This window comes from Choristoneura fumiferana, chromosome 11 (assembly GCF_025370935.1).
Source record: "Choristoneura fumiferana chromosome 11, NRCan_CFum_1, whole genome shotgun sequence".
Taxonomy (NCBI): domain Eukaryota; kingdom Metazoa; phylum Arthropoda; class Insecta; order Lepidoptera; family Tortricidae; genus Choristoneura; species Choristoneura fumiferana.
This window is the reverse complement of record NC_133482.1, coordinates 11,356,071-11,376,416: the sequence shown is the minus strand read 5'-3', so window position 1 is coordinate 11,376,416 and position 20,346 is coordinate 11,356,071. Positions and strand designations below refer to the sequence as shown.

At 37.3% G+C, this 20,346-nt stretch overlaps 1 protein-coding gene and 1 long non-coding RNA gene across 2 annotated transcripts in view; both read right to left on the bottom strand.

The window, feature by feature from the left end:
- Positions 1-10,580, bottom strand: part of LOC141432367 (uncharacterized) — a 44,480-nt gene extending 33,900 nt beyond the window's left edge. The window contains exons 1-3 of the long non-coding RNA XR_012451825.1: positions 10,387-10,580; positions 7,296-7,481; positions 5,923-6,174 (exon numbers count right to left, since the gene is read on the bottom strand). This is a non-coding gene — a long non-coding RNA (uncharacterized lncRNA). The remainder of the gene's footprint in view (positions 1-5,922; positions 6,175-7,295; positions 7,482-10,386) is intronic.
- Positions 10,581-16,305: 5,725 nt separating this feature from the next.
- fkh (fork head box protein) lies at positions 16,306-20,047 on the bottom strand. Its single transcript, XM_074094552.1, has one exon. It carries the CDS (start codon positions 19,964-19,966, stop codon positions 18,932-18,934), a length of 1,035 nt encoding a protein of 344 aa, XP_073950653.1. The 5' UTR covers positions 19,967-20,047; the 3' UTR covers positions 16,306-18,931.
- Positions 20,048-20,346: the final 299 nt, after the last annotated feature.

Below are 20,346 nucleotides of genomic sequence, written 5' to 3'. Positions count from 1 at the left end.
TACACATTAATAAAAAAATAATCTTATAATTAATGTTTTGTTTTACCGGCAACAGAAAACTTAACAGGAAACAAAAACTCAAGAACGAAAATCACCACGAGTATAGAAAGCATTCGATCAATTCAAACGTCAAGCCAGTGCAAAATTCGAACTTCGTAACTAAACTTGCCATCCCGCTGACGCTTAAGTTATTTAATACGAGTCAGAGGTACAATACCAATACGATACGAACTTCGATTTTCGAATTTCGTGGTAGTCCCCCAGATGCCCCAGATGCCGAATGAAGTGAGAATTGGAGATGTTATGGTGGCCCTGTGGCCGCCATGTATACCATAGTTTTCCATACGTGATTTGTTGTCAATATTTTTATGTGCATATCAAAAATATTAATAAATAGTATATACGCAAATTATGAGATTAATAGTACCTATCCAAATTTTGTTTAAACCTGAAGTAGTGCCCTGTGAATCCTGTGATGTTATTGGGCATCTGCTATCTATGTCGAATCGAGCTTGGTTTGTGACGGTGATATCGTCTTCGGGGTTTAAACTTACCGATACAAAACTTTTTCATTTTATTGGCAACTCATGAATAGTTTTTTTGGGTGACACTATTTACCGCTCGGATAATACCGATCCGATTTTTCTTGTACACGCCCATACAAACTCGTATCAAACTTATAGGAATAATCGGGTCGGTAGTTCCATGTCGGTATTATTCGGGCCGGTAAAGAGTGCCACACGTTTTTTTGGAATCTATATACGGCGGTTAGTATTAAGGACTATAAACAAGAACAAAAGGAGCATTAGATGGTTTAAACCCACGATTTTACGCTTGGAAGGCCATAGGTCGAACCAATAGGGTAATTGACTTGCCATACTTAAGTATGGTAGACCTTTGTTACGAAACAAAATTAACATTTACGAGTATAACCACAATCCAATTATCAAGGAAAAAAACTTCGAGATCGGTACCTATTGCCAATACCGGTGAACGGTATAATCACAGCGTCAACTTATCAAACAAGTTATTGCTCAAAGCACACTCGAGACCCATTGATGGGACTGGGCAAACAAAAATATCGACTATTCGATAGCGAATCGATACGATACTACGAGCAAATACTATGCAATAAGATAAAATCCGATAAATAGAACGCACCCAGCCTTCAACGGTCGTTCCCGCGCTTTTAACGGGAAGCAGTAAACAACTTAGGTACTTACCTATTTTCAATAAACTCACACGGCAGCCGTACAAAATACGCGTTCTTGAATCTACATAGGCACGACGATGTCTGTAGGTACACGCGTCAATGTGTGCGTAAGATACACAGGGCTGACTATCGCAAAACCCTATAAGTAATAAGTGCTACCAATGACATTTAAAGGTACTTATAAGGTAAGTATGGCTTAGATAGTGCAAAAAAATGTAATCGTTAATCTTACCTATTTATTTAAACCTACTTAAAATGTGTCTGTCTGTGTATTTAAGCATTATTATTTTCAATTACAATAGATATACGACTACAAACTTAAGCGAATTATTCGGTAGGTAGTTATTTCATGTATTAATTGCGATAATTTCAGAAATCATTATTTATTTAGAAAATGGAAGTAGTAGGTAGGGTACCGTTACCATTTCGCAAAATTATTGCTCCCGAACTTAGTGCCGTGCGAGCGACATAAATACATCGCGTTGCGCACCCGACTGCTTTCCTGCGGTTTTCCTGCAATCTGCGCTTGAGGTGTGGGGTAACTCGAACCGGTGCAGGGCGGAGCGTGGCCATTCTGTACGTTATGCGTTAGTACTATTATATATTCTATGATAAACTGTAGCCCTTTGTTACACACTAGGTTTCGCACGCGTAAAATAAAAAAATAAATTCCACAAAAATAACTCGTGGTCTTCATTAACGTCGCATTATAAAAAATAGTGCCATAGTTCATCACTATTTAGCGGATAAGATTTCGAGATTTTAGAGTATTTCGAGATAGAAAGAAGCCTATGAATATTCTAGATGACCATTTATCTTCATACCAAATTTCATTCAAATCTGTCCAGCCGTTTTAGCGTGAAGGAGTATCAAACATAAACACACTACTCAAAGCTAACTAACCTAACCTAGGATTATTAAACCTTTGCAATATAAATTTTGGATACGAATTCTCGACTAATTTCCTTATAGTTATAGTTAACTTAAAGTACATTACTAAAGGTAACTCAATGATCCTTATATTTATTTGATAGCCTTAAGATAGACAGGTAAGTGCTTTCAAAGAAACATTCTAGTCACAAAATATAAAGGAATTTGTAGATATTATGTTGCAATTTTAACCGACTTAAAAAAGAATGAAATTCAGTTTTTTTATCAGTCTATTGATATATATTCGACCGCTATCGCTATATCTAAAATATACTACAATACTAACTACGTACCTACAGGCGAGGAAACGCAACAGCGTGGTGCAGCCTGGCGTTTCAGTTTCTTCAACTGTTGGTTCCTATTCTTAGAACCAGGTATCCAAGTTAAAACTTTTATAGCGGAAATGTATTTTTATGGTAAAAATAGATTAAATGTAACGCTGTCTTATCAGAAAAGGCGCGAAACATTCTTCAACCATGACTCGGTGTCCTCGCATACTTTATCACACAATCATCTATATTTGCATATCTGCCTTATCGGCACATAAAGTTTCACTGTCAATCGACAAATTACCCACCGTGATGATTTTTTATTTCCTGGCTATAATAAAACATATCAGCATTTTTTTTTTTCAATATTTATCAACAACGGAACGGAATAGTCAGCAGAGTAGCAACAGCAAATCGTGGCACCAAGAAAAGGCGGCAAATTAAAAAATATCGCAATACATTTCGCAGATTAAAAAAATTTAGTCACAAAAACGTAACAAGGGGCATACACAAGCGTGCAAACATGAATACAAAAAGACAGCATAGATTTTATTTTTAAAAACATTGGTTTTAATTCATTCATAATAATTTGAGTCATAGTCTAAATCTGACTCATGGATTCAAAGTCTAAAAATAATTTCATTGTCATTTTTACCATTACGTATGAGGAATTGATCATTTTCAATATTGATCATGTCTTTGTGCAAATGTGAATACCTAGCTCCTCATATCACAATTCAATTTTAATTTTAATTGCTGCTTGTTGGACTGATTTTTAGGGTTGCCAAAACGGACTTACATTACCTCTGCAAAGACTCGCTGGTCTTACTCTACTGCGTATGTGCCTTGGACGGGGCGGTGCGCATCCAGTAACTGCCCGTATCTATGTAGTATATTTATTTTATTTATTTGGCGCATCAACAGCAATACAGTACATCAATTATGACTCCTATTAAGGAGTTAGGTACTAAACAGAATGCCAATAACAATTATTATTAATCATTATTGTTATGCGCTATTTCATTCGTTCTTCGGTGATTCCAAGGCCGTCTTTAATCTGTGAGGGACTCTGACAGCGCCAGCTCTAGCCCTTGATCAAGGTACAAATCTTAATTTAATTTGTCCTGAGAACTTGAAAATCGCGGCTCTTGCCAGCTGGCACCTAAAACTTATAGCTCTTCTTGCTCTACCCTAGAGCCGGCCTGGGCTCTAAGCACATTTTTAATCTAGATAACATCCCGCCGCCACAATTCATGAATTTGAAGAGAATATACTGGCGCCATTTCATGATATGCCTAAAAGTGGGCCAGGCATATCACGATGTGCCTGTAAAACAATACTATCGATTAAGTAACGCATTCGTCGATATTCCTAGCTCTATACCGGGCACATCGTGATCACATACAAAAAAAAATTTAGGTACGACGAGCGAAGCGAGGAGTTGTTAATATGAATTGTGACCACAACGCACGAGCCGAGCGAGCGAAGCGAGCGTGCCGTTGCAGCGGTCAGCGAAGTGCCAGGACCGATATAGCGGCGTTTCATGATCTGCCTAAACGTCACTAAGCAAATCGTTAAACGGTGAGTTTTTAACGATATGGCGGATGTCCCTTAGCCAATTCATAATCTCTGATCTGGCGAATTTTACGATCGGCCGCCGACTTATATAATTCCAAAAGTTTTTTGACAATCATGAACTGGCCCCATAGTTTGCGGTGCCCAAAATATCCAGTGGAAAAGATGAGCCGTGGCTCTTCTCTTCAGCTGACTAAAATTGGTATCTGCTATGGCTATTGCTTATGTTATGAACTTGGTGGCTAAGGTAGCATTGTCTGCTTACATTATTACTAAAGAATTTATGAAGTGAAATAGAAATTTTATCGCTCACTTTCTAGAAATGATATCGCCTTATTTACCAATGGGTTCTGTTGGTTGTACAACTTGTACATACAGGTTCGAACTAAAGTTACCAACATAGCTCGAAGAATGTGCAAGTCGAATCGAAGTGGCAATGGGCGGGTCACATTTCTTGAGGAACAGATAACCGTCAGAGGAGAAGTCCTCGAGTGGCAACCACGAACCAGAAGACGACACACGGAAGAGAAATGGCTCTCACTTGGTAGAATGACGACTTTGAGAGTGTCACAGGCATCCGGTGGATGCAAGTATTTCATCCAAACCCATGAAACCGTTTTAGCAGTAAAAAGTAATAAGTACAACACATACACACAAACTTTCGCATTCGTATGATTAACATTATTATAATGCTATATACTAACTTTAATACTCCCTGCATACTCGTTATCCACACTCCTTTACTAATATTATAAAAGAGACAGTAACTGTCTGTGTGATCTTTCTGTCAGTTAAATAACTCTTTACACTTATACACTGAACCGATTTAGATGATATTTGGCATGAAGATAGTTTAATCCCCGAAGAAGGACAGAGATATTTTTATTCGGGAAAACTGCATAGCTACCACGTGATAGCGATAAACGAATTCTTCGCAGACAAAGTCGTAGGCAACAGCGAGTGCTAGAGTGTACCTTAAAAATTAACACGCAGTTTTCTTTTATTTTTACTCAGCAAAAATACTCTCTTGTGATTGGCTCTTTTGTGAATAGACGTTCTCGCAAAGCTGCGTGGGCGCAAATTACGTGCCATTCTTAAGTATCATAACTAACTCCTAATAAACGTCCAAATATCCTAATCATTATTACATGTTAGACAAAACGTTGAAAGGGTCAACGAACTTAGTTTAAGTGGAATGGTTGAAGACAATTAGTTACAAACCGACAGACTAATTGACAGGATGAATTGGCATTCACACGTATAGTCAAGGGCAAAAATATGTGAAAACTCATTCACTTTATACATCTCAATTTTTTTTTCTGACGTAGATATAGTTTATTAAAATGTTGTTAAGTATGATCGGTAAATCTTATCTGTCCCTTTCTTCTGTCTATTGTAAAGGTTGGCTGGAGGAGATCTCTCTGAAGCGATATAGCCGCCTATAGCTTACCTTGAAAAATCTCCGTACATTATACCTGTGTTTTCTGTACTGCTTACTATGTGTTGGTGTTCAATAAAGAGTTATTGTATTGTATGTTCAAACCTGCGGAGCAATTGAATGCTGTGTGTGAAGTTCCCAATCCGCACTGGACCCTTAGGAACTACAGCAGAAAGGAGGCCTGTGCCCAGCAGTGGGACATAATTAGTTTGGGATGATGATGAAGATTGACAAAATTAGGTAACCCATAACAAACCCTAACACCCCTGATATCCCTGTAAATTTAGATATTTATGTAACTCAAGCAATTTTTATTTTGTGTGTATAATTTCTAATTTATTGTTATCGCAATCGTCTTCGCCATAGGTATCACTAGCTAATCGGCTAACGTCCACTGCTGGACAAAAGCTACTCTAAGTATATCCACGACTTGATGGATTACACTAAATTCCTGTTCAAATTCCCGTCGCTAAGTAAAAGTTTAAAACAAAACTTACCCTTATGAAGTGGAGCAATTTTTCCATCGCGAAGTTGTCTGACCAAACTAATTCATCTTGTGGCCGGTCATAAATCACCCTGTCACACGCATGGAAATCTAATCCTCACTCCGTGGACAGAATTATTTCAAATCGGAAAAGTGGACGGCCAAAAGTTTTGCTAAGGAATTGGCAATATTAACCTTTTTTCGGGTCCTTTTTGGTGCGGAGCGATGCTTCATGCTTTGTTCGGGATAAAGGTGCTTTGGATTCCTATTGAAAATTGTTAATAATGACGTTTAGGTTGAAGTTTATAACGTACCTATATTGTTTTTAAAGTGTTACTTAGTTTTCACAAAGAATTTGTTAAATTGGTCAATCTGTAATTCTTTATGATTATAATGTAAATTTGCAATGATTTAATATCTCCACAATTTTTTTTACGTTTTTTTTTAATTTGTATTATTTATTTATTTTATAAATTATTTTCCTCATAATATTATGAAAGTGCTCACTGAATTGTCTTTTCTTAATCAATTTGCATGTTGATTGGTCGACTGAATACTGGTTCAAAACGTAGTAATTAAGATCTGTATGTACGTATTCTAAGCAAATAAATCATTCTTTCTTTATATACTAAAGATAAATAGGTTTGCCTTTGACCACAATCACGCGTGATGATAAGCGAAGATGTAGACTTAGATGCAGCGTGTTTGCCTAATAAATGCCCAGATTTGAAGATATTAATGTAGCAATCAGGAAACACAGACGCCGTATATAAAAGTTTATGGAAGTTAGTCATCTGTCTCGGTAGATTTGATAAAGAGATTGAATGGTTTCAGATTCAGTTACTACTAAGTAATATTATAATATTTACAAATCTAAATAAATACATATATGAAACATTACACTTGAGAACGCACGACTAAATTGACGGATTTTTGCAATTGTCCGGACAAGGTTTTATGAAAATATAGCCAGAAAAAAAGCTGCCTCAAAAGCAATTTTTTCCAACAAAAAATATTTTTTAAGTAATAAAATGATTTACTGTTCTAAATAGAAGAGATATAACCGGGGAAAATGTCAAGAATAGTTAAAATAATCGAAAAATAGTTAGATAAGTACCATACGGATATTTTCGAGAACCAAATTAACCAAATCCTAACAACCTCATGACAATTCCTAAGAGACGTCTTGCAATGTTCCCGTGCCGCATGAGAATGCCTCAAAATATGCGGTCACAAAATTTAGGTCTCAATTTCAAAATTTCTCCAAAAAACCGTTATTAAAAATGCATGAGTACGAGAGGGCGTGCCGGCAATACGGCTAAGTGCCGGTGATGGATGTTGTTTGAGGAGCAAATAGTTTTCAATTGTGTCGAAGATTTCACTCACCAAATTGGTAGGGACACGGGAAATTCCATGGGATCATGTTTTGGCGGCAGCACTCTTCGTTTTATGTGCTGGTCAGAAAGCTTTCAAGTTTAAGTACTGACATTGGTTTTAAGCCGTTTACAGATTATACATGAAGGTACATTTAAAGGGACCTTTATATTTCCGCAGATTTTTCATTGCACGTCCCTGTAAAAAAATAACGAACTTCAGAAAATTTTCTTTCTGATTTTTGTTTTTAATTTTACGGTTTTAGGTTTTAGTATGTATGTATGTATGTAAACTCTTTATTGTACAAAAGAAAATTAACAAAATACAACTGACAAACTTTAAGATACTTGTACAAAGGCGGACTTATCCCTTTAAGGGATCTCTACCAGTCAACCTTTGAGTGGATGAGAGAAGAGGCGCAATACGTTAGGGTCCGAGGGGTTTTAGTTTACTATATACGCATATAGGTTTTTCACTTTAATAATTATTTTACTAAAATATGCTGTAATTAGAACACATAATAATATTTATATAGAAAATAACCTACCTAATCTCTATAAAAGTCTTTTAGGAATTTTCAATCAAAGTCGACATTCGTCTCAGACAAACCCAACGATCTGCTATAATATTCCAGATTAATTTTAATTTAAAACACCTTGTATCTTTATACCGATTGACAATGCGCTCACTAAATTCTATTCTTAACTTTGCCTCCAATATATTTATTTTTTCTATCCTGCTTATACTTAAATTTCTGTGTTACCTTATGCCTACCTACTGGTTGAAAGTTAATCAGAAAGTAAATATCTTACCTTGGCAGATGGTCTATCTATTGGTACTAGTAATGTTTACGTATAAACAACGAATTGCTCTGTCAGTAAAACAGGAGTAAACTCAAATGTGAACTAAAACTATACTTAGACAAAGCGGCCTTCGACCCAGTGAGACGCCAACAAACATTATTAAAAAATACCCAACAACGCAACCAAAATATTATTATCCCTTCTACATCGAATACCTACTTGTTATTTCGTTCACAAGTCGGGCCCAATCTTACCTATCTAATACCACGCACCTAAATATAGGTATGTTCCACGGATACTCCTACGTACGTATTCCGGTCCCGGGGTAAACACAGATAACGCCGACACAAGCGACGAAAAAAGGTTTTCTTCCCCTCTTTGCCGACAAATCCATATTTTACATTTGAACATACCTGCAGAGCTAGGGACACTTGAGAGCGTGTTGTTGCAATGGAATTGGGATTAGATTGAGTCGCGTATAGTATACTTACGTGTACTATAAATTGATAATGGATCCTAAATTCATTGTCTTTGATAGTCTATGTATGTACGTTGTACGATCCCTATCCTTAAATGATCCACTAGTGTCTACTCGCGGCTTCGCACGCGTAATCATTAGATGCAGCAGTTGAATTAAAATTCCGGGATTTTGCAAATTTCCCGTAGGAATTACATGATTGTCTTTGTTGACGTTTCATTATAAACAACAGTGCTGAATTTTGTGACTTCATAACCAGCGGATGATTGGAGATTTTATCTCGATCCCCTGGAAATTCCGAGATGTTCGACTATTACTCCAGAAGTCCAGCTATCATACCAAATTTCATTCAAACCCGTCCAGTCATTTCAGCGTGAAGGAGTAACAAATACACACACACACATACACAGACACACACTCACAAATTTTCGCATTTATAATATTATGTAGCAGCATTTTGTAAAAGGAAATCCTTTGAATTGTCATACAAGAAGAGATATTTTATCTTGAGTGGGTTCCAAATTAAAGATCGTGACTGAACCTACCGCATGAGATTAGTGTAGTTTTTTTGTGTGACAATTTACGCATATGAAGAAGAGTTGCGACTTGGACGTCAGCAGCAAAAGTGGATTATATGTATGAGCAGTTGTGGAGTTCAAGCTGATCTATATAAAATGATATTGTAACGGATAACTCACGTCTTAAGTCGAGTTTAGCTCGACATGTTTCGGGCTATTTCGCAGCCCTTCTTCTCAGGAGCATCTATATAGTATACACCGTCTTATAATGACGGCTAGAGGTAGATCATTTTGAGCCCACAATTCTACTGCTAATTGTACGTTAAGTTTAAGGGGATAGCGCAACATGTATTTTTTCTAATTTCGACTCTAGAATATTTAATGCAAGCTTGCTTCTTATTGGGATATTAAAGTATTTCATATTTGTAAGTCACATAGCTAATTACGAATTAATGCATAAGTGTGATTACAATACGAAAGTCATATATCTCGGTAACAATCCAATGCAAACATCAGAAGAATCTTATAAAATTATGATGAAACACTGTCACAAAACTAACAGCTTCAAGTAGGCACTTAAGTCAACCAGACATTTGGTAACGATAAAAAACTTATCAAAGATACTGTACCTATTAAAGGCGTGACGTCACCGCCAAAGCCTTGCGAGAAGGCGTTACGTAAGTACGTATAACCTATGTATTAAATGTGGTGAAAATGTTTCTGAGAAATTGATCAAATGGCACGAACTCAAGCGAAATAAGGACTGGCGTGGAATAAATAAATTGGGAATATTTAGATTTGGCACAAATTGGTAGGTACAAAATGATTTAGACGTGGTGTGGTCTTTGGAAATATTGCGTAAAAATACATAAAAATGTATGTTCATTAATGTGTGTAAGCATACTTTTAAATAATTAGGGCTTTACAAAAATGAGAATCATTAATAGAGTTATAAAAAAGTTGAACAATACTTAACTGGTAGTTGAAGCTTTCTAAACCATTATTTTGAAGTTATTAACTATAACGAAGTACTATCAGAAGTTACTATAAAGTATAAAACTGTTTAGCTACATATAAAATCTGTATAAGTATAATGACTGTTACAGATATAACTAATTGAACTTTGTTTTTATTAACTTATTTTGTAAAAGTTAACTTCTTGAATAAAATATTCATTACAAGTACAAACACAACAACTTTACAAACTAAAAAGCAGTATTATAGGCTTAATCTAAATAGGATAGAATGTAGAGACTTCACTAAAAATAATCACAGAAACTTTAATGTATGAATATTTTACTTACCAATATTTGTGGGCCAATAGTTTCCGAGGTGTTAATCGTCATGATGACGCACTTTAATAGGTACCTCACTTTGTTGCAGTTGGTCCAACATTTGTCCACACTGTTGCTAACAGCGCCTGGTTTACTTGAACGCTCTACCATTAACATTATTGCATCAAAATTATTATCTACATCCCCGCTGTGTTGTAAATAATCCAAACTATTGCTAACAGTGTTCAAATGATTATATGACATTATATGATCAGAAATTAACTGTCGAATGCATTATTTGTTTAATGCTAATTAAAAATAATTCATAATGATAATGATATAGATGATTGTAGGTAATTTTTATTTACTTATTTGTATTGTTTGTTTTTGTTTTGTAAGTATATTGATTTGCTATCCGTATTAACATGTTATCATTACACTTATTACAAACTTGTTGTTTCTTTTATATATAAACTTCTAGAAAATTCTATCCATTTGGCGAAATATCACTCAAGCTTCTGCAGCTAAATTGACTTGTAGACTCTGGCCAGCTAAAGCTGTCCACGACAAACCGCGGCAAATTTTAAAAAAACAAGGCTGACAACGCTTGCTGTACACTGATTCAACGATGTTGATACTTAGAAATTATTAAAATTTTCCAGATATTAAATTATACACGGGACTTCAAGCTGCATCAACATTAATTATATAGTAATGTGTGAAAGTTGATGATGCACTTTAGGAGTCCCTTGGTAATTTCATGACCTTTGTCAGTGCTCATTTATCGAGTCGAGTCCAGACGCATCAACTTTCAGACCATTTTGAGCAGATTGGCATTGAATATCTTCTAACATTTTAATTCTAACATAATCTTATAACATTTGCATTTTAAGGATGGTATAGGACGTTAAATTAAACAAAAAAATAATATATTTATTTCTTATAGCAGAAGTATCAAAACTATCTAAGCCGGGCTAGAATTACAATATGACAATTTTGACAGACTCACAAATGATACCAGATTAAAGTTTCGTAAAATATGCGTGGACAGCTTTCGCTGGCCATAGTATATACCTACCCGATGACACATATTTCATTATTGTCCCTCGATATGTTGCAATATGTCTACACTGTTGATAACTACGCCCAGCTGATACATTAACCGTATACACAATTACATACATTTTTAAACATATTAAACAATAAAACAAAAAAAAATGTTTGTATTTGTATCACGTCAACAAAGTTTACTCAGAGTAAACTAAAATCAGGTAAAACCGCACCGCAGATGCCTATACAGTTATTATACAAAGTTATTATTTTATGTGTATATGCTTTACTCCTTTGTACTCGTATATATTTTTTCTTTTGATTTGACCCATTACAACTGCAAACAAACTGTTATTAAATGAAGTTCTGTTAAAACAAGTTTTTTATACAAGCTTATTTTTGCTGGATTAGTAGGTATTTCTTTTTGACTGTCGAAGTCAACCCGATTACTGCAAGTGCGTAAAAATGGACTTCTACGATTTTAAGACACATTTTCATATGAATATTGCAAGTCAAATAAAAGCTTGTAAAATCATAACGTAGTATCTCATGTTATCCCTGCATTCTTTTGTTTACCCAAAAATGTATTTCGTCACGTAATAAAATAATTAAAAGTCGTTTTTACCCGTGTTAGCGGCCTGGGTCGAAGCCACTACGCGGGTGGTATACAGCCTCTATAAAGCTAACCGAGTAACCACTTCACCGGCCGGCGCGATGATTTGGTTACACTGTCTGACGATGGAAGGGTTACTTTGATGCAGGGATGCACAGACTTATTAGGATTAGCGGCCACTAGGACAGATTATGAGCTAAAGGCGGGCCGCAGTAAATATAAACAACTGAAATTGTCATAATTTTGCTATATTTTTCGCTATTTCCATTAGGTCACTGGCGGGCCATTTAAACCTACATTTAAAGCGAGCCGCGGTCTTTGTTTTAGTGCATGAGTTGTACAAAGTTACTACAACTGTAACCAATGTAATGTTTTAAACTTTTGTCCGCGGCTTAATCACGGCAATATATGCAATCGGATTTGATGACGACTGATTTGTAATTTGGCTATCGTTCAAGCAACTTGGTGCAACGCAAATAATGCAATTCGCACCTTGTGGTATAAAGCTGTATAGTATAGTTGTTAGTATGCATGATCTAAAGAGGTTAAAATTCTAAATAAGTAATGTAGTTAATATGTAATTGTAATTATTGTAATTATTAGCCTACTTAGTCCAAAATATTCGCTTGCACAAGAATAAAAGTAATTTGTTGACGACATTCACTTTTCCTTGGTATTACAAAGACTATCCACCTATTTTAACAACACAAACGATGATCGGTCAACTGTCTATCGTTTCTGACGTTCGCGATCGCAATCAAATGACAGTTTTTGTATGCGAAATCTGTCATTTGATTGCAATCGCGAGCGTCAGAAACGTTAGGCGCTACGGCCTCAGCTTTATCAATAAAATTGATTTCCGTTAGGACTCATATTATGAATATCAAACTCAGCAGTGGAAACACACTGTGTGGGCGATGATTTTTTATTGTTCATTTATATTTTGTGTCACTCCATTTAGCTTGTTACACGTACGTAAGCTACCGGTCTTCGACGATGACCACCTTTCATAACGCTACAACTCTTAGAACAGCATACCAACCCAATCTGATACACTTCCAAAATAAACTGAAGCAATCTAATACACAGTAGTTAAGAATCACATTTGGTTAAAACTAGTTTTTAGGCACGCTTCTTTAAGTTGGTTTTCGAAGGAGTTTTATAGTGAATCACTTGAGGTTCAGTATTTTTTGTGCGTTAGGATGTTGTGTTTTGGTTTTGTTATAATGTTTTTATTTGAATAAATGTGATATTATGTCAGCGAGGCTGTGAGGGCCATTGTGTGTTTGTGCGTGCTACAATAAAGGCTGGCTCTTGTCCGTGACCCGGTATTTCAACAGCAGCGATACCTTTTAGATTAATCATGCTACTCGTATGAGTAATTTTTGAGATTCATAAGCGACATTTTTTGCTAGACTACCAAAGTATTATCGACATAGGTAGATAGGTAACTTACTGATGTCATATGAGTATTGCCTGACCAAATTTATTTATTTGAACTGAAAATTTTGAATTTGATCATTTTTCTTTTATAGAGTTTGCAAATCAGCAGTACCTAGCTATAGCTAGTGGATGGTGGTTAAGTGTCCCCTTGCCTTTAACAAAAGTTAGTAGGTATGTACTTTATAGCCAATTATTTTACAAACGGATCGCTAAAAAGCACTTTCTTTTTGTCATTTTCTTCTGAAGAGTGACTTGTGCTTTTGGTATCAAATACATACAATTACTAATATTTTACACACGACCTGGATATAAACTCTATGATTTTTATGATATTTCTAGATATGGATTCATAAATCCTTCACGATCAAAGAAAAATCGCTGTTTTCAAAAAACGTATCCGCCGCCGCGCGTAAACATAAACAGTTGAATGATTTTATTGAGTGTTACCTACACTATAACTATATATTATTTAAAATAAAATAAGAGCCTTGAGTTACACCGGTATCTACGTAATATAAAAATTAGAAATGCTTTGCATATTTATGTTTGCGGTATAATTACATTTAATACATTTCATTCTGCAAAAAATGTTCTGCGTGTATTCCCAAAGGGGGTAGGCAGAGCACACGAAACGTTACCTACCGCTTCGGACTCCCTTTTAGCAATTTTAGGTTTTAAGTTTGACAAACACGGTACAATAGTGACAGGTTTCTAGCCTGTCGCCTACCGTATACCTACCTACCTAAACCTACCGTTTGTCGCCTCTTACGATATCCACGGAAGAAATTGAGAGGTGTAATTTTAACCCGACATCACACGGGTCAGAAATAGTTATATTTATTTATATTTCCATTCTACCAATGAAACCCGTGGCCCCCGTTTTCTTTTGAGTACACAAAGACAGCAAGCAACACCAACCGCCAATTTACGTACAATGTCAATCTGACATTTCCAATTCGAACTTCCAAGTCGAAACATTGTAACCCATTCATACGCTCATTCAAGCGTTTTTATCGGCAGTTTTGCCGATTTCTTAAGCAAATTAACACCGATGGCCACGTGTTAAGCCTTTTGTATGGCTTTTATTGCTTTACGAGTTCTGTTCGCGTAGCTTGCGCAAGTTACCGACAAAAGTGAGAATGTCAGTAAAAGTTCTTTGTGCAATTATTGTCTTAACGACAGGTTGGGATCATCTTTTGTTTAAAGAAAGGGTTAGGGCTGTGCTGTTTCTTTTATCTTTTCGGAAGTGGACAAATGTTCCACTGACGCCGCTTAGGCGAGGCAGTAAAGGGTTAGTTGTATGAATATTCAAAAGCAGTGTTTTATTTTTGCGTCCAGCCTTTTGAGATTGACAAAATAGTGTCAATTCCTAATTTTGAGACGAAGGTGTTATTCCATTTGAGTAGAGCTCATTCCACTAATATTATAAACGCGAAAGTTTGTCAATCTGTTTGTTTGTTTGTTATCTCATCACGTCTAAGCCGCTGAAAAGATTTAGACAAAATTCGATATACTTACAGATACATTCGGTATACGAATGAGTCCCGTACCACTACCATGAGTTTAGGTATACGCATATAGCGATGGCGTAAGTTATTTGTAGAAGCGCTGTAGGTACAATTCTCCATACAAATAATTTACGCCGTCGCTATCGAGTACGGTCACTGTAAACTCATGGTAGTAGTACCGAAGTGATAAACGAATTGTACGCGGACGGAGTCACGGGTAACAGGCTACTTAGGTATATTTAAAAGACGCACGTGGGTTGAAATAGTAAAAAAATATTAAGTATGAAAGAAAAAATTCATGAAGCCAAAATATTGTTAGCCGAAAAGTGACTTTTGAAAATGAAGCCTTCTTGCGTAGTCAGTCGCATTTCTGTAATTTTATTTTCTAAACTTCATGTCGAACATATTATATCCAAAGTATTGGTCCTTTATTCGACCGTGAAGTGAATAGGATTGAAAGACCTGTCATTTAATATACATTTCTAAATATCCTAGTCTTAACGCAGCCAAATGATAATATGATTTAGCAAGAAATATAAATATCGAAATAGCCGTGGTGGCCTAGTGGTTTGACCTATCGCCTCTCAAGCAGAGGGTCGTGGGTTCAAACCCCGGCTCGCACCTCTGAGTATTTCGAAATTCATGTGCGGAATTACATTAGAAATTTACCACGAGCTATGTTGTGAAGGAAAACATCGTGAGGAAACGTGCACAAACCTGCGAAGCAATTGAATGGTGCGTGTGAAGTTCCCAATCCGCACTGGGCCCGCGTGGGAGCTATGGCCCAAGCCCTCTTGTTCTGAGAGGAGGCCTGTGCCCAACAGGGGGACATATATAGGCTGGGCTAATGATGATGATAAATATCGAAATTCAGAAAACATAAAACTACAACTATATACCTACTCATCAATCTTGGAACCAATATTTTGAAATTATTACGCAAGTTATAAAAAATGTAATATAAACATGAATAAAGGAGTACCTAGTGTTAATTTAACTCAGTTCAGTCTTATATCGTCACTACTTTAAGAAAAATCTCGTATGTGAAATCAAAATAAATACCTACTACAACACCACTGACATTGATTGAAATAATATTCATTAAGTTGACTCAGAAAAACCATAGAAGGACGAACTTTTTAAAAATTAATGACGATATTTAATTAGGTAAGTACCTATATCAATTAACTGAACTATTCGCATTCCCCTGAATTCGGAATTGAAATTTCATCGGATTAAAAAATGTAACAACTTATTCCATTTTTTTAATAATATTTATTTTAACTGAAAATGAATAACTGTGTATGTAAAGAAAACAAGAAACGTTATTGTAAATACTTAATTTTATTAACTCTGAAACTAACAGATGATAATATAAGTATCCTATCTAGATCCAAATATGGCATTAATATGTATTTATAAGCACAAGGATTAATTTAGCATCGCTAAATATTCACTAAATATAATTAAAAGTATGTAAGATATAACGGTTTGGCAAGTGCTGGCAATAAGATAAAATAAATTTGCCTATTACCTTTAAAATAAAAGTAAAACGTGAATGACTAAATGTATCTACTGTGTATAAACAATAACTTTGCTCACCCGCGACCTTATGATAGCTAAGTCTATCAAAAAATAAAATGCAAAGTGATTGTTTATAGTCCATTGATAACCCCGTATCCCAGTAGTTCCATTCTCTAGTTCCATTATGGGACTGATGTAAAAAGAAGAGGTTTCTCGAAATTTCAACAAGATAAGGAACTGGGCTATTTTTTTTTTCACGGGAGTAGATCATTACCGCATGCGCAAGCTAGCGAATTTATATTTGCGCCAGAAAAATCCTGATTTCAGTATTTTTTAACGCAAATCATAATTATTTTTTGTTGAGACGAAGTTTCACTAGAGAAACCATGATTCGAATGAGAAAAATAATACACACAAACTTCTATAAAACACTAATTAAAGGACATTTATGAATTATTGACGCGCGCAAAGAAAAATCAGCATGTGATTTTGAACATGATGGAAAAAAAACAAAAATAATCGTTCCTAATATTTAACAATATATGTATGATTTTAAGTAACGATTGGGCAAAAATGCATTAAAAAAGTCTACATGCCCAGTATTTTTTCCAAGATTTTGTGGCCTGGGAACTGCGTCCTTTAAGCCAATAAGTATACCCAGTATTTCGTTACTCAAATGTTATCCCACATGTTCAAAGTCACCGCCGTGTTACCGTGATATCTCACAGTTACCGTCGATATCATGTGATTACGATTTTTATCGCAAAAACGTCAAGTTTTTACGAATCTGTCAAGACCTCACACGTGTGGAGGTCAAGCGAAGGTAGCTCCAAGGCGAGCGACATTCTACTTGCAAATTGAGGGAAATCAGTATTAAACTGGTACCGACGATTCTGTCATCGGTATAAATAATATTCCGTTGTGTAAATTGACTTGATAATTGTTATTAAATGGTTTGGTTTTTGATAATTCTATTGAGTTTTTTTGTATTTAAATTATAAAACGTAAAATATATGCTTTTAGTCATATCTAACTGAATGTCAGCGCTTGCCAAACTATTACTGTATAATAAAAATGCTAAATTGACACTTGCACATAAATATATATTCGAAGTGCAGAAGCCTGGATAGGTACCTATCTTACACCAAACACCATTACTTATAAGTCATATATATTTACCTTACGAACTATATATACAAAACTTATCTACACTAATGCGATGGTCGACAGAACGGTAATTCTTTCACCTATCTAACGTATATTATACACATTTTACATAAACGACATTGCACAGTTCGTCGGTCCACGATATGATGTCACTTTTTCATCTTTATCTACCAACCCTTTACAAACCATAAGTAAATAACTTGCAAATAATAAGTTGTCAGGCAAAAAAACACTCAGTAAATCGTCATTTAAATTTGAAGTCATCTACTTTGTTGATTTTATTAGAATTGCACATTGACGTATCTAATTTTTAATATTTCACGACAATTTAATATATTTAATTATTTTATGGCAGACACGTAGAGAACTTTTAGTTAAAAAAAGTGTTAATTTAGAAATTTCATTCCAAATGAAGAAGGTAAAATGGGTTTGTAACACAAAATACCTACGGTGTGTTAAATAAATATTTCCTTTGCGGACGTTATTCGAAAAATGCTTACAAGTTCTAAAAATATTTTTCTAGAAATAAGAAATATAAACGCTCACATGCTCTAAAAACTTTTAAACGCGTGTCACTGATTTTAAAATATAAGATTAGCAAAAATGGTAAGTATTTTATTTTTTTAACTACTTTTGGGGCCGTTATAATCCGACTGCATTCCAAGCACAACGTGTTTTTAAATAATTGCCGATCGTCATTATAATTACAATCGCAATATTTCCGACAGCCATGGAAAATATATGGGCAGTCCGCAGTTACTTTGCCTTTAGAATTTAGTCAGTCTAAAACAGTCCTTAATACTACAAAACTGTCTAATAAAATGATAGGGCGATACTTGAGCGAAACAAAAGACTTCAACGCGTACTACGGCCCGTAGTAACTCGCTGATAACCTTATCGCATCGATCGCATAATGCACCAGATTACCACTATCCCACACTATTTGCTTTACCGGACAACTGATTACGAAAGCTCGCCAATACTAAAGAGTTGATAGACAAAGAAGCAATAACTGACTGAAAAAAGGACACTTCCAAACAATTTCCACAAACATTATGCCTAACGCGGCGCCGCGGCCGTCGCCGCTCACAACTATTCAAGCGACGGAAAAAAATATTTACACAATACGCGGCTTAGAATATCACCAGAACACAAATCACGCTCACCGGGAGTCCAATATCAATAATTTAATGAGATTTTACGGGTAATTATCGGGAGTCCAGCGGACTTACTTGTCACGCGGCGTAGGAGTCTACGCCAGGGGGTACTGTCACAAGGGCGGCTGCGCGTGCGCGTGGTGGTGGTGGTACAGCGAGGACTGGTAGTAGTTGTCGGTGTGGCCGTAGCCGTAGTTAACGTCATACATCTTGAGGTCGGACTTGGTGTCGGCGCCGGGCAGCAGCCGCGTGATGCTGAAGGGGTGCGGCGCTGGCGCGTACCCCGGGGGTTCTTGCTTCAGCTGCGCGTAGTGCTCCAGGGCCAACGGGGCATGCTCCGGTAGACACAGCTCAGGCGCTGCGTGCAACTGAGCCAGCAAGTCATCCCGCATCTCCTTCTCTTCTCCGACACCTCGCGCGTCTCCCGTTTTCTCGTGGTGATCACCGCGCTTCTCGTGCCCGTGGTGCCCGTGTCCATGCGTCGCCTTTTGCGCCTGTCTGATGACTTCCTTCTTCTCGTCTTTGAAACGTTTCTGTCGCCGCAGGAAACATCCGTTTTCGAACATGTTCCCGCTGTCCGGATGCAGCGTCCAAAACGATCCTTTTCCGGGCTTGTCGGGCGTCCGCGGCACTTTGACGAAGCAGTCGTTGAACGAGAGCGAATGCCGAATAGAGTTCTGCCAGCGTTGCTGATTCTGCCTGTAGAACGGGAACAGGTCCATTATGAACTGGTAGATCTCGGAGAGCGTGAGCATCCGCGTCGGATTGTTCTGTATGGCCATGGTGATGAGCGAAATGTAGGAATAAGGTGGTTTCGCGTGCGTGTAGGACCGTCGGTACGTTTTGTCGTTCCTGGCGCGTTGGAGCGCGGAGGTCGGCGAGGCGGCTTCCTGCTCGCGCGGCAGGGCGCCGTAGGGCACGCCGCCCTGGCCCATGCAGGAGGCCATGGTGCTGGGCGGCGAGTACCCGACGCCCGGGGAGCCCATGCACGAGCCGCCGGCCACCATGTTGTTGGAGTACAGGTTCGGGTAGGGCTGCGCCGGCATGCAGCCCATGCCGTTGACGTAGGGCGGCGCGAGCCCCGGCGAGAGGCTCGACAGCGCCGCGGACGTCGGCACGTCCCCGTACGACAGTTTCTGCGAGATCATGGCTAGCGCATCACCCGCGCGTGTACGCCGGCCAGGGGCAAACACTCGCACTGATTGAAAGAGTAAATAGAGGCCAGGGGCCCGGCCGCCCCTCCACGCCGCCGCCGATTGGCGCCCGCCGGGGCGGGGCTCCTATGACCCCGCCTACTGATGCGCGCGCACCCTCCCCCCCTACCTCAGCTTCTCCCCCCTCCTGATCATGCGCAGAGCTTCCGCGCGACTTTCCACTGATAATAATACCGCACCGCGCAGCGATAAAAACAAGAAATGGTTATAAGTGAAGCTAAAGCATTGCATTGTCTGAAATCGAGTAACTGATGGTTGAAACTATTCCAGTCGAACGCTAGGACCGCTTAGATTTAGGTAGGTAGTGTTTCGTC